This window comes from Geotrypetes seraphini, chromosome 1, assembly GCF_902459505.1.
Source record: "Geotrypetes seraphini chromosome 1, aGeoSer1.1, whole genome shotgun sequence".
NCBI classification, from domain to species: domain Eukaryota; kingdom Metazoa; phylum Chordata; class Amphibia; order Gymnophiona; family Dermophiidae; genus Geotrypetes; species Geotrypetes seraphini.
Window position 1 is genome coordinate 270,943,409 of NC_047084.1, and position 16,109 is coordinate 270,959,517.

General features: G+C 41.7%; 1 protein-coding gene across 8 annotated transcripts in view; it reads right to left on the reverse strand.

Moving 5' to 3' along the window:
* Nucleotides 1-16,109, reverse strand: part of UVSSA (UV stimulated scaffold protein A) — a 208,793-nt gene that overhangs the window by 10,589 nt on the left and 182,095 nt on the right. For all 8 annotated transcript variants that reach the window (XM_033951291.1, XM_033951234.1, XM_033951259.1 and 5 more), the window contains exons 12-13: nt 13,264-13,375; nt 2,227-2,401 (exon numbers count right to left, since the gene is read on the reverse strand). In XM_033951291.1, coding sequence (XP_033807182.1) covers nt 2,227-2,401; nt 13,264-13,375 — 287 coding nt within the window. The remainder of the gene's footprint in view (nt 1-2,226; nt 2,402-13,263; nt 13,376-16,109) is intronic.

Consider the following 16,109-nt stretch of genomic DNA (forward strand, 5'->3'; position numbering starts at 1 on the left):
TCATGCCAGTCCAATCTTATCAGCTTCTTTGACTGGGTGACAGGAAAGCTGGACTTGGGAGAGTCTCTGGACATAGTGTACTTGGATTTCAGTAAAGCCTTTGACAGTGTCCCACACCGTAGACTATTAAACAAGATGAAATCAATGGGGTTAGGTGAGAAACTAACTACATGGGTCAAGGAGTGGCTGAGTGGAAGACTTCAGAGGGTGGTGGTCAATGGCACCCTCTCTGAGACATCGGAAGTGACTAGCGGAGTGCCGCAGGGCTCAGTCCTGGGACCATCCCTTTTCAACATATTCATAAGGGACTTGACCCGAGGACTACAGGGTAAAGTAGCACTGTTTGCCGACGACGCCAAACTGTGTAATATAGTAGGTGAAAGCAATCTCAAAGATAGTATGATGCAGGATCTGATCACATTGGAAAACTGGTCCTCAACATGGCAGCTGGGCTTCAACGCTAAGAAGTGTAAAGTCATGCATCTCGGTAGCAGAACATACACCTTGAATGGAGAAACACTAGCTAAGACTTCAGAAGAACGGGACTTGGGAGTGATCATCAGCGCAGACATGAAGGCTGCCAAACAAGTAGAGAAGGCCTCATCCAAGGCAAGACAAATGATGGGATGTATCAATAGAAGCTTCGTCAGCCGCAAACCTGAAGTCATAATGCCACTCTACAGAACCATGGTGAGACCTCATCTGGAATACTGTGTGCAATTCTGGAGGCCACATTACCGGAAAGATGTGCTTCGAGCTGAGTCGGTCCAACGGATGGCCACTAGGAAGGTCGCTGGACTCAAGGGTCTCTCATACGAAGAAAGACTGGGCAAGCTGCAACTCTATACCCTAGAGGAGCGCAGGGAAAGGGGTGACATGATCGAGACATTCAAGTACGTCACAGGTCGTGTAGAGGTAGAAAACGATATATTCTTTCCCAAGGGACCCTCGGTCACAAGGGGGCACCCGCTCAAACTCAGAGGAGGGAAATTTAGAGGTGACATCAGGAAGTATTTCTTCACAGAAAGGGTGATAGATCACTGGAACAAACTTCCGGTGCAGGTGATCAAGGCCACCAGTGTGCTCGACTTTAAGAATAAATGGGACATCCACGTGGGATCCCTGCGACGGTCGAGTTAAGGAACTAAGTCATTAGCACTCAGACTTAATAGGGTGGGTAAATGGAGTGGGCAGACTTGATGGGCAGTGGCCCTTTTCTGCCGTCATCTTTCTATGTTTCTATAGCACCCGTTAATGTAACGGGCTTAAAGACTAGTATAATATAATATAATCCATGATATGACAAATATGAAGAATACTAGTATCACACAATCTGAATTGACATCATTGTGTAAAACAAGTTCAAAAAAGGTAGGTACATTGCATAGTGTGTTGGCATTTATCCAACTGGTTTTTCAAAGTCTCCCCTATTTACCATATTTTTCGGTCTATAAGATGCACCTGACCATAAGACGCACCTATGCGAATCGCGAGAACTGACAGCAGCCATTCAGGGAGCAGTGCGGGACCAGGCAGGAATGCAAAAAAATTGCTCTCTTCCTTATGTGACGCTCTGCAGCAAGAAGGAGGAGCACAGAAAGCTCCTGGTGAGACCGCGCTGGACCACCAGCATTTTAAAAAAGGTACCAGTGGGGGGAGGTGTTTAAAAAAAAATTGTATTCGCTCCATAAGAAGCACCCACTTTTTGGGGGGCAAAAGTGCATCTTATGGAGCGAAAAATATGGTAAATAACTTAGGTCACATATGCTTGGAGTATGTAAGAAAAGACCAGGCCACAGTGCAATTAAAAGGATTTAATTAAAGGCAAATGTCCAAGGACTATGAACTCCATTAGAAGTTCTCATGACATCTTAAACCAGGAAGTTAAGTCATCAATTTCCTTAGATCACCAAGATCTAGCACTCATTTTATGAAATCTTTCTTCTAATAGTACCATCCATGGTCCTTCCTTGTCTAGCTACTCTTGAGTTAGACAACATCACAACTGTATCTAAGTTTTTTAATCCTCTTTTCCCACAAATCAATGCTTAATTTCTCAAACAGTATTTCTTTCATTAAAAATTAAGCAAAACCTAAAATGTTAAACACGTAGGAACCCCTATTATTCAAAGTGCTTTCCCGCTCTGTTCTGAAAATGTAGCCTATATGTCCTCATGAGAAAACTTTGACAGTTACATGCCTTTAGCAACCAAGACAAAATCTTACTTGTTGAATACTTTCTTCTGCAGCCTTGTACGTGATGTATTAGTATGCTGTTTCAGGTCAGTTAGATTTGGGTACTTCTTTTTCTTCCCTTTGCCCTTCCCAGTAATCTTCGAGGATCCAAGATCTACTCCTGTGGCTGCTTCAATTTCTCTCATGAATTCAGTGTCTCGCCAATCTATTAAGAAAACAAACATTTAAGATTCAGGAAAATGGAAGGTGCTCATTTTCGAAGCACTTAGCCACCACGTTTCTACCTGCTTACAGAGTAGAAACTGAGTAGAAACACTTTAAAGCATCTCACCCTCTCGGAAACAGAAAATGTTCCTCGTCAGATACATTTCAGGTTTTTATGTGTTCTTTTAGAAATGCAGAGTGCCAAGTAAGAAAATAGTGCATAAAGGGTTGTCATGTATATCTGTGACCCTATTTAAATGCTCAAACAGAAACTTTTCTTTGCATCATATGGTCTTCTTGGTGTGTACACACAAATGCAGAGAGTTTTGAGGGTAAAAAAACCCACTAACAACAACAACAAAGATACAGAGCTACTGCAAACACATGTATGAAGATGCTGAAACAGGTCAGTTGAAAAATAGACAAGCACAAAGAAACCTAGGGGCTCATTTTCAAAACACAAAAGTATCCCAAATATTTGGCACAAAGCGGCAGATGATTTTTTTTTTTTTTTTTTCAAAAACATCTAAATCTCTATTTTTGAAGCTCATTTATTAGATGTCTAAATCTCAAGGGAGCATTTGAGGGGCATGTTTTGGGTGGTACTAGGACAGGATTATGATTTGGACATTTTTCTGCAATAATGTAATATTATTCAAGAATTCAAGAAAGTGTGGGAGAAGCATGTGGGATCTCTAAAGGAGAGGAGGATATAGTGGATGCTATGGATGGGCAGACTGGATGGGCCATTTGGCCTTTATGTGCCATCATTTTTCTATATTATAAAATATTCAAGGCAATAAAAGGACTTTTTGGCCAGATCTGTCTTAATAATGTCCCAAACCGACCACATGACCACTACAGGGATAAAGGCATGACCCCCCCTTAATCCCTCATTGATCACTGACTCCCTCCCTCCCAGCCTCCTAAGAGGTGAAAGAGCACAGTTACTTACTGTAACAGGTGTTATCCAGGGACACCAGGCAGATATTTTCAACAAACGGATGACATCAACCATGGAGCCCCGATGCGGACAGCTTCACAAGAAGACTTGCTTGAAGAACTTTTGGAAAGTTCGCGACTGCCGCACTGCACATGTGCGAGTGCCTTCCCGCCCGACGTAGGGTGCGCATCTCCTCAGCGTCTCCTCAGTTCAGATAGCTAGCTAAGAAGCCAACCAAGGGAGGTGGGTGGGTTGTGAGAATATTTGCCTGCTGTCTCTGGATAATACCTGATACGGTAAGTAACTGTGCTTTATCCCAGGACAAGCAGGCAGCATATTCTCAACATATGGGTGACCTCCAAGCTAACCAGAATGTGATGGGGGGGGGGGGGAGTGTTGGCAATTTAGGAGAATAAATTTTGTAATATTGCCTGGCCAAAGTGGCCCTCCCATCTGGAAAAAGAATTCAGACATTAATGAGAGGTGAATGTATGAACCGAGGACCAAGTGGCAGCTTTGCAGATTTCCTCAATAGGAGTAGATCTAAGGAAAGCTACAGATGCAGCCATGGCTCTAACTTTATGGGCTGTGACTCGAACCTCTAGATCAGTGGTCTCAAACTCAAACCCTTTGCAGGGCCACATTTTGGATTTGTAGGTACTTGGAGGGCTTCAGAAAAAAATAGTTAATGTCTTATTTAAAAAATGACAATTTTGCATGAGGTAAAACTCTTTATAGTTTATAAATCTTTCCTTTTGGCTAAGTCTTAATAATAATAATATTGTCATTATAGCTAAAGAGCCATATTATCTAGAAACTGTTTTATTTTACTTTAGTGATTATGATAAACATACTGAGGGCCTCAAAATAGTACCTGGCGGGCCGTATGTGGCCCCTGGGCCGCGAGTTTGAGACCACTACTCTAGATGCAGTCCAGCCTGAGCATAGCAGAAAGAGATGCAAGCAGCCAACCAGTTGGAGATGGTTCTCTTGGAAACTGGATGTCCTAACTTGTTTGGATCGAAGGAAACAAAAAGTTGAGGAGAAGATCGTTGTGGCTTAGTCCTTTGTAAGTAGAAAGCCAAAGCACGGTTGCAGTCCAAAGTATGAAGAGCTGTTTCTTCCGGGTGAGAATGAGGCTTTGGTAAAAACACTGGAAGTACAATGGATTGATTGAGATGAAATTCTGAAACAACTTTTGGTAAGAATTTAGGATGAGTATGGAGGACCACCTTGTCGTGATGGAATACTGTGAAAGGTGGGTCCGCTACTAAAGCTTGTAGCTCACTGACTCTGCAAGCAGACTTGAGAGCAATGAGGAAGACCACTTTCTAAGTGAGATATTTCAGATGAGCCAAAGATATTGGTTCAAATGGAGGCTTCATCAACGTAGCAAGAACCACATTGAGATCCCAAACCACTGGAGGCAGTTTGAGAGGTGGTTTGACATTGAAAAGTCCTTTCATAAATCTGGAAACCACAGGATGAGCAGATAAAGGTTCCCCCTCCAACGGCTGATGAAAAGCCGTAATTGCACTGAGATGGACTATAATTGATATTGATTTGAGGCCTGATTGAGATAAATGAAACAGGTAATCCAAAACTGAAGACAAGGAGACAGAGTGATGCTCCTTGTGATGAAGAGCACACCAAGCAGAAACCCTAGTCCATTTCTGGTTGTAACATTGCCTAGTGGTAGGCTTCCTGGAAGCCTCTAAAATGTCCTGGACAGATTGAGAGAACTGTAGGTTGGTAGTTACGTTGAAAGATAGCAAGCTGTCATGTGCAGAGACCGCAGGTTGGGATGAAGTAGAGAACCCTGATTCTGTGTAAGCAGAGATGGAAAAACTGGTAGAAGTAGTGGTTCCCTGCTGCTCAGTTGAAGTAGAAGCGAGAACCAAATATGTCTGGGCCACCGAGGAGTATCAAAATCATGGTGGCATGTTCGTGTATGAGTTTGACGAGTGTCTTGAGGATGAGAGGGAATGGAGGAAACACATACAGGAATTTGCGCGTCCATTCCAGGAGAAAAGCATCTGCCTCCAGTCGGTGAGGAGAGTAGATCCTGGAGCAAAACTGAGGTAGCTTGTTGTTGTGGGGAACCGCAAAGAGATCTATTTGAGGGGTTCTCCACTGAGAAAATATGTGATGGAACGGCGACAAATTGAGTGTCCATTCATGAGGTTGTAGAATGCGACTAAGTTTGTCCACCAGAGAAGTTTTTCTCTCCTTGAATGTAGACCGCTTTCAGCAAAGTGTTGTGAATTGCCCAATTCCAAACCTTTTGAGCTTCCTTGCAAAGGGGAAGGGATCCGGTTCCTCCCTGATTGTTGACATTGTACATGGCCACTTGATTGTACAAATGAGAACTACTTCATCTTGAAGATGTTGAAAAGCTTTGAGAGCATTGAAAATCGCTCTGAGTTCCAACAGATATATGTGACTCCAACAATCTGTACTGGACTAATGCCCTTGAGTATGGAGACCATCAAGATGAGCCCCCCCAAGCGTAGGATGAGGAATGTGTCATGAGTACCTTCTGATGAGGGGGCGTTTGAAACAGTAAACCTCTGGAAAGATTGGAAGAGAGCATCCACCAATGGAGAGACTGTCTCAATGAAGGAGTGACTGTAATGTGCTGAGAGAGTGGATCGGAAGCTTGCACCCACTGAGATGCCAGGGTCTACTGAGGAATTCTGAGTTGAAGTCTGGCAAAAGGAATCATATAAACTGTAAAGGCCATGTGACCTAGGAGAACCATCATGTGTCTCGCTGAAAGTGAAGTGAGGGATGACACCTTGAGACAAAGCTGTATGAGAGTATCCTGACACTGTTGATGAAGGAATGCTCTGAGTTGCACAGTGTCCAGTACAGCTCCAATGAACTGTAGGTTTTGAGAGGGCTGTAGCTGGGATTTTGGAAAGTTTATTTTGATCCCCAAATGTTGCAGGAACCAAATAGTCTGTTGGATCGCTACAATAAACACGGTCCCCAAAGTCATTTACATCAATACAAAAATCCAGTACAGATGTTTTGACTTGGCTCATATCATTGCCTCCTTTGTCAAATGCAACTTAATTATTTACTTCTGTATTATTTCTTCAGAAATAAAAACTAACAGACAGCATAGTTTCTTTTTTACTTATCGTTTTTTTAATGCAGGGAGGAGCCCGAGGCACCTCAGCCAATCAGTGCCTTAGGCCCATCCCCATGCATCAGATGATACGCCGGGGCGGGGCCTAAGGCCATGATTGCGTAGCGGTGGCCCAGGGAACAAGAGCAGGAGGACTTTACTCCTGCTCCTGAAGATCATTGTAGTAGCAGGAGGGTCCGGGCACCCCTCCTGCTCCCAAAGATGGGAGGATTGTCGAAGAAGCAGGAGGGACCGGGTAACCCTCCTGCTCCCAACTACTTTCAAGATACCGTGGGGGGGGGGGAGGGGCGGCCCAACCACCTGGGCCGACTAGGGGTGGGAGGACTGAGCATCCCTCCTGCTCCCAACTTTAACGTGGTTGGGCCGTTCATGTGTGGGTGGGCCATGCCGTGTTGGGCTGTGCGAGGGGGAGGGGGAATTAGTTGGTGGAAGGAGGAAGTTGGCATCCCTCCTACTATATGTGGTCACTAGGGGGGCCCTCGGTCTTTTTTTGACAGGTCTGCCTGTCTTTTCATTTTTTTTATGGGACAGATATTTTGCGTGTGTAACACACGCAAAATATCTGTGCCATGGAAAAAAATGAATAAAAAAAGACAGGCAGGCCTGTCAAAATACCTGCAGACCTGACGGTCTCAGTTACCTCAAAAACCTACTCTGACAGAATAACTTAGATACTAGGGAGAGTAGGCATCACCTGAATTAAGCAATCCTTTTAACCAAATGAGCCTCAGAGCTACAGGCACGGCCTAGAACGCCAGAACCTCTGTATTCAGCTACATAGCTGACCTGCTATAATCATCGGTTCCTCTTACAGCCAGCAGTTACCCAGGAAAAACTCCACCCATGGGAGAAAAAACCCTGGGTAAGTGCTGGCTGTAAGAGGAGCCGATGATTATAGCAGGTCAGCTGTGTAGCTGAATACAGAGGTTCTGGTGTTCTAGGCCATGCCTGTAGCTCTGAGGCTCGTTTGGTTAAAAGGATTGCTTAATTCAGGTGATGCCTACTCTCCCTAGTATCTGAGTTATTCTGTCAGAGTAGGTTTTTGATGTAGTTTATTTAGCTGACATAAATTACCTTGTGTGTTGTGCAGGTAACTCAGTTACTGACAGGTCTGCAGCAGTCGGGTTTGCTAATAGTAAAATCCGACTCAAAATAGCCAAGCAATTGTTAGTGAATCAATCGCTTGGCTATTTTGCATGGGGTTTTACTAATTTGCATGGGACGATTGGGATCGGATCACTACAGGCGTTAGGGAATAGTGCAGGATGGAAATCTGGTCGTAAAGGACTCGCAAACCGATTGGTACATGATCAGTTTGCTTCGTGAATCTAGCCCTAAGTCCCTATTCAAAGCATAAGGTATACAGTAGCATACTAAATGACAGCAGATGTCTCATCCAGTCTGCCCACAAGGCGGCCAGAGTTGTACCTGCCAGTCTATGCAGGTATTCCCCTCTATGTCCTGTTTAAAGCATGGTAGTCATTTAAATTTAGCTTTGCTCCATTCTCTTTCTATACAGTTATCCTCTGTGTTTATCCCATGTGGTTTTTGAATTGAGTCACTGTTTTTATTCCCAGCATCCATACCCTAAATAAAGTTGGAAGCAGGAGAGATACCCACTTACCCCCATTTCTAAGGCTGCCGTCTTGAAAATGGCCAAAAAACGGCACTGATGTAAATGTTAGTACTACGATTAAAATTTCTCCACCAGTCACATTAGAAAGTTACTAATGTTCCTCAGATTGCCACACCAATCAGCAGTGTGGTAGCATACAGCTTTACAGCCTTGGACTTCTATCATGGATTAGCGTTATGCTGTGTTCCGGATAAGTCTGTGATTCATGTCCCCGACCCTGAGGAAACATCTGAAACGCGTCGGTGGGGAATGAAACAGACCCGGTGCAAAAAAGATAAGTCATTCTTTACAGCACGTATTAGCTTTAATAAGTTATAAAAAAGTATCACTATATGAAAAATATAAAGCTCACACAAAGTTACAAAAAAATTGTTCGGGTGAGGATATGCTACCACACTGCTGATTGGTGTGGCAATCTGAGGAACGTTAGTAACTTTCTAATGTGACTGGTGGAGAAATTTTAATTGTAGTCTTGAAAATGGCAGCACCCTGCCCAGTGCAGTGCATCCTAGGACATACAAGACAAGGCCTAGCTGCCATATAAGGGGGAAACTAGACTGAGGGCGTGGGTCACTGAAGGGGGGTCAGATAACCTCCAGGGCCTTTTTATAGTGTTGGGGAGAGGGGGGTTTCAGGTGGGTCATTAGAACACTGGTGCTTTTTTTTTGAGGGGGGGAGGGGGGAAGCCTGAACATGGCAGAGTGGTTGGGTTGGTGGGAGAGAAGGTGTGCTGTTAGGCACCTCTCAACCAACCTGAGAGCTTTTTTATTGAGCATTCATGCAGGGTGCTTAATGACTGTATTTAAATGTGGTCTTCGCAGGGCCAACTCAAAGGACTGTGGTACCCTGAGCCAACTTTTGCACTGGCGTTTCCCCCCTCCCCCGATGATCTAGTAGCTCCACTGCTATCTCAAGTCTCCTTTCCTAATGCTGGTGATAAAGGGCACCAAAATCCTGAATCCCAATCCCGCATCTCTCCCTCCCCACCTCCAGAGGGGAGAGAAGAAGTGCAGGACTGGGATTTTTGAAATCCTTTATCACTGGTACCCTGGGCCGAAGCCTCACCTGGTTCACCTGCGTTGGGTCTGCACTGAAACCATTATTCAGAGCATACTAATGCCAGAGCTAATCAGATTTAGTGCTGAAGTTATTTTACATTTTAGTTTTAAATGTTGATTAGAGATTAGCATTTGTTGTTATTATTTATGTTATGTGCTGTGATGTTATGTACGTGATTTGTAACTCACCTTGGTAGCAGGCAGGAGATAAATTTTTAAAATAAATAAATATTTATTGGGATTCATTAACTACCTTGTTGAAGAGATTCATGTTAGGTTTTGAGCTTTGAGGCTTTGGATAGGTATCTTGAAATAGTAATTACAAAGAAACGCATGCAATTCCCATATTGGACATCAGAATTTCAAAAGGTTTAAATGTTTACTTTTTCTTCAATTTGTAGAAAAAAACAATGACAACTTCAGGAAATACAATATGATATGGGCAGGATTCATATACTGCTGAGACAGCAGCTGTTGCCCAGTTCAATACCAACTGTTTTCCTGAAATCCCCCACTTCTGAAGTGTTTATGGAAAAGAACACCAAGAGAGATATGAGAACACATTTAAGCATAGCAAACAAAAAGAGGCACTGGAGATGTCAGAACCAACTTACAGTCACAAATGGTTTACTGATGGTTTTGTACCAAAGTGCAATGAAGAACACTTAAAATGATAAACTCATATAGTCCCGACTAGGATCCAAGTTTCGGCGACTCCATCGCCTTCCTCAGGGGACAAATGAAAACTTGTAAAGCGCTGAAATCAGTGCGAGGAAACGCTACGGCGTCTCAGTCGCCGAAAGAAGCGCCAAAAGTGGCACCTTTTCTCTTTCCTAACACATTTAAGCATAAAATATGTCAATTACTTGGAAAGGGATGCTATGAGAGCAGCCCCTGGGACTGTTCAACACTGACACCTACTAGCTGCATATAAAGTTCATCATTCTAGAGATTAGGAAGGGACATTGCTGCTTGGCCACCTTCTGAAGGCTGTCATATTGCAATGTCTGGGCCAGGTGATTTAGCAGGGAATGCTTCCTCCTATGGAGCTGCAAATGAAGGCACAATGTTGAGGGATCTCAACCCTATCTTCAATTGAGCTGGAAAGCCCCAAAAAGCAAGAGAAAATAGCCAGATCCCGAAAGAAAAGCAACCACTACAAAACATGGCAGCAATACAGCCTTGTACAAACCATACTGGAATAAGCTATAAGAGGAATGTGTGCCTAGAGAAAAGTGAACAGAATAATACAGATTGATATATCTTCTGATCCAAATTAGCTTTCAGGCCTGCCACCCCCGAATAAAGAAAGAGCAGTCAGGTGAGAAAGCTGAAGGAAGAGAAGTGTACATAATACTGTGGAAAGAGGGGGACAAAAACATCACAAACACACGTAACTGATAAGACTACTTCACCGAGTTTATTTTTTTGAAGTGAAAAAATACGGAGCTGCACCATTCAGATAGAAGAACAATTAATCCAAGATTAAGGAAAACTGTCTGAACAGTTTATCTGCCAGTAATAAGAAGACGTCACAGTTTAGGAACCCAGTGAATGGTGCCATTGTTTAAACACAACGAAAAAAATGCTGGTATCCAGTAGAGATGAAATGAGCATTTGAGAAAAATGAAGGAGCAATTTAAAAGCCTTTGAGGAAAATCAATAGGATGCCAGGGAAGAGCAGCTTTTTGAGCACTGATGGTCCCCTAAAGCTCTTCATACATTGTTACTGAGTTTAGCAGCAGGGAAAAGAAAATTGCACAGTTTGCGAGGGTAGGTGGGAATCAATACCATAGTTAGTAAAGAAATGCTATTTCACAACTGACTGGCCAGAGGTCTGCATTCGCCAGCTTGTCCTTATACCTGTTTGTTAACAAGTCACTAAGGGCTGAAAAACCAGATACTCTTCAGGGTTGACACAAAAAATAGGCACTTAATTTGCTCCTGTGTGTGAACTATTGGAAAAGGAGGAACACTGCAGATTAGTGGGTCAGTGTAATCCCTCATGATTCATTGTCTCTGGGGCCATAAAGCCTCAAGCACCACTCTGCGGACATTTAGCTCAATTGCTATTTATTTTTTTCAGTCAGGAACAGATTATTCTTCAAATTATTACAAGTACTGTATAAAATCAGATAACTGAAGCGCTATGATCAATGTGCCCTGCTGACACTATCATGCAAAGCTTTTGCTTGCCCTGTACTAGTTACATTGGATTCTTAAAATATACTGGGGCTTCTAGAAAACACTCTTTTGAGAAAACAGGACAGAGCATGCTGACTGAAAGTTGCTCTTAAGTGACTAGAAAAATGTTACCATAAATTCACATTTGGTGAAGTATGCAAACAGAAAGACCAAATGCTAAAAATATAATACACAGATGACTGAATTTTGTCATTGCTCAGATCAGGGGTAGAGAACTCCGGTCCTTGAGAGCCGAATTCCAGTCGGGTTTTCAGGATTTCCCCAACGAATATGCATTGAAAGCAGTGCATGCAAATAGATCTCATGTATATTCATTGGGGAAATCCTGAAAACCCGACTGGAATACGGCTCTCGAGGACCGGAGTTCCCTACCCCTGGCTCAGATGCTGATCAAACCCCTACATAATTTCTACGTACATAATACAGTAACTGGTGTGTAGATATTTTATCACTGGATCCTTCTGAAAAAACATCTGTTTTTAAAAAGGGACCTTACAACTGGTCTAACATATCAATAGCATTATTGCTACCTAGATGACAGCAGTGGTACAAATATTTTCTTGTCTATTTTTTAAAAATTATTATTATGGCTATCTTACATGATTCCACAAATCTCGTTAATGTCACATCAGCTATTTATGACACTTTCATATGTTAGATTAAGTACTAGAGCTGAGTGGAATTTTGCTTTGCTTCAATCCAAATGGTGGAAGATCTCAAGAGGAATTTTCAGAAGACTAAAACTACCTAATTCTTCACAGAAACTGGATCAAAATTAGAAAGAAAAAAGTGGATTGTCTTAAGAAAAATAAGGTTATGCTAGCTTTAAATCATCATGCTGAGGGCTTTAAATTATAATAAAGCAGAAAAATCTAAAAGAATTATAGTATTTTAAAACTTGACTGGCTCAACAGAAATAACTACCGTAGTTGAAGTAAGTCTACACCCCTTTACATTTTCACATTTTGTAGCAAACAGTGTATCAGACTTGCCAAAGGCCCCAGTTGATTTCAATGAGAAACATCCCTACAACATGATGCTGCAATCATTACACCTCACAATAAGGTTGGTGTTTTCTGAGTGATATGCTGTGATGGGTTGGTGCTAAATGTACCACTTTGTATTTAGGACAAACAGCTCTATTTTAGTCAGATTGCAAAACCTTTTGCCAAATGGCGACAGTATTTTCTGAGTGTTCTTTTGCATACCTTATATACTCTAATATAAACCGAGATTTTGGGGCCAAAAAAATAGCCCAAAAATGAGGTTCTCGGTTTATATTCGAGCCTCCTTTGGATGATGGTGCTTTTTTTTCCTCCCCTCACGATGAGCAACAATGCTATTTCCCCCCCCCCCCCCCCCCGTCCAGATGCCTGGCACTGCTATCCTTCACCTCCCACCAATGACTGGCACTTCAATCTCCCTCCTCCTTGTTGACTGGCACTTCTATCTTTCCACAAACCTGCCCCAGACCAACATCACATTTACAGTCCCGATGCTTCGGAAGCCGATGCCGATGCTCTGTGCTGGGCTGAAGGGCCTTGAGTGTCTGCACATGCTCAAGGCCTGCTGGCTCCTGCCCTCTCTGGGAATCTCGAAGGAAGTCCAGCAAACCTTGCTCATGTACAGACGCTCAAGGCCCTTCACCAGCCCAGCACAGAGCGTCGGCTTCCAGAGCATCGGACTGTAAGTGTGATGTCTGTACAAAACTGTCAAAAAGAAAGTTGCCCAAATTTACCCCTCTTCACTTTTATAGCCTTTATCTTATCTTTGCTATCTGTAACCTCACTTTTGGTATCTTTTCACTCAGCGGATCACATTTGTCTAAATTTGAAATGTAAAATCAACATAAGTCTGTAAAACAAACCTTGTTCTTCTGCTTGTTTCTCAAATTTCTGTTTTTCTTCTCTAGCTTTATCCTCAGGGTTTGTGGGATTCCCAAGTTCATCTCGAGGAATTACCTTCCCATGGAAAGGACACTAGCAGGAATTAAAAAAAAAAAAAAAAAAAAAAAGGCATTTCAATTTGAATAGGCATCAAAAGACATATTCTTTTAATTTTAATACAATATGTTTTTAATTAAAATAGATAATCAGATAATTAAAAATTCCAAAGGCAATGAAAAAAAAATCTCACATACATATTGTAATACAGTCCACATCATGAGAGGTAAGGAGAACATAAATCCACAATAGAAATAATATAAAATGATAATACAATCCTAATTATTAGTGCCTCTTATCTATTCAACCTTTAATAAACCCACCCATCCCTTTGCTGAGAAGATTATATATTTTTTCCTCACGATAGAAGATTCTCCAATTAATTAGGTTCAAAGGAATATATTGGATCCTCCCCAAGCTCATGGAGCATCTCCCAGATTGGTTGTACCTAGAATGGAAAATTATATCCCCATGCGACTATCTCATGCATTAAGTATCAGAATACCTAGATATGCTAAGGACATTATAATATTGGACACATGGAAAACAATTAAATTTATTGATAAATTAACAGATATTCCTATAATGAAATATACTTTTCAGTTCTTATGGTTAAACGTCAAGATTCAAGTAGGTAGTGCTGGGATCTCCTGGAAGCATTGGATGCAGGCAGGCATTTGGACATTGAATGATGTTATATTAAATGGAAAACTGCTTGATTTTTCATGGCTGCAACAATCATTTGGCATTTTAAAGTCTCAACAGTATAGGTGGTTGCAGTTGAAGCAGGCTATTCAGAGTGGGTTCCCTTAATGGAAAACCTTAAAACACTTATTATAGCTTGCAGATCCTTTGCTACCAGACAGATTTAATAAGACATCAGGCCGCCCAGTGGTACAAATTAATTTCTGAATTTTTAAATTTTTAAATAAGAAGCCAAAAAATAGTCTTAAAGATAAAACAGAATATGTCTGTATCTCGTTGGCCACGAATTTGGACTTGGAGGTTGAAATGTACAGTATCAGCATCTATGAGACAAACATGGTTATTTTTATTACATAGGATATTTTGGACCCCAGTACGTTTACAAAAACTAGACAGTTCTAAGTCTAATAGATGCTGGCATTGTCATATTAATATAGGGACTCTGGATCATCTGTTATATTTTTGTCCATTGATACTTAATTTCTGGAGTTCAATTTGGGGACAAATAAATCTTATTCTTGAGTCATCTATTCCCTTAACTTATGAAGCCATAATTTGTGGTACGTTACTACACATTAAACCAGGGGTCTCAAAGTCCCTTTTTGAGGGCCGCAATCCAGTCGGATTTTCAGGATTTCCCCAATGAATATGCATGAGATCTATGTGCATGCACTGCTTTCAATGCATATTCATTGGGGAAATCCTGAAAACCCGACTGGATTGCGGCCCTCAAGAAGGGACTTTGTGGACCATAACATTCTACTACAAATCCTGGATACAATAGGTATCACAGATAAAGTATACACATGGTTTGAAGAATTCCTTAAATCAAGAACTTAGAGAGTAAAATCAGACAAACAAAAATCTGAACCTTGATCAAACCCCTGCGGAGTTCCCCAAGGATCCCCTCTATCCCTGACTCTCTTCAATCTCTATACAGCCTCCCTCAGCTCTCACCTGGACAAACAAGGCATAACCTCCTACAGCTATGCCGATGGCATTACCATTCTCATACCCTTTGATCAACCTGAACTCTCCATGACGAACACAATATTCCAAACACTAAAATCAATAACAACCTGGATGAAAGATCACAAACTGAAATTGAACCCAGATAAAACAAAATTCATCCTCCTAGAAAACAACAAAATACCAACCAAAACCAACATTGAAATCAACGCAATCAACTACAAACCACCCTAAAACTGCTAGGAATAACTATCGACAGATGCTGCACCATGCAACCGCAAATCAATAAAACAATACAAAAATCATTCTTAGTCATGAGAAACTTAAGACAAGTTCAGAAATTCTTCGAGAAAACTCAATTCCAGCTCATAGTTCAGTCCTTAATACTAGGTCTACTTGACTACTGTAATATCCTCTACCTCCCATGCCCTACAACCATAACAAAACAACTACAAACTATCCAAAACACAGCACTAAGACTCATCTACTCATTAAAGAAACATGATCACATTACAGAAGCATATCTCCAATCGCACTGGCTTCCGATCCCAGCAAGAATACAATTTAAATTCTACTGCCTACTATTTAAGACTTTATACGGAGACAGTCCAAACTACCTGAATAACCGCCTCATCTACAACACCGTAACCAGACATAGGAAAACTCACACTCCATTTTCATACCCCCCAATTAAGGAGGTCAAACGGAAAAAACTATATGATGGCCTCCTGGCCTCTCAAGCAGCCAAACTAGACAACCAAATTGCCAATCTACTGACGGCATCCCTCGACTACAAGACTTTTAGAAAAGAAATAAAGACCATACTCTTCAAGAAAACTCTGAAAAAAGAAATAATACTGCAAGTCTCAAACTCCACCTCTCACTAAAGCCAACTACCCCAAACAAATAACCTTACCCATTTCTTACTCTTTTTGAAAATGACCAATTTTTTTTTTGTAAGTTCTTGTTGTAATACATCTTGGATAATTTTGTAATCCGCCTTGAACTACAAGGTAATGGCGGAATAGAAATCCTTAATGTAATGTAATGTAATGTAATAACCACTTCAATAATGGGAGAAGAAACTAATGGATGG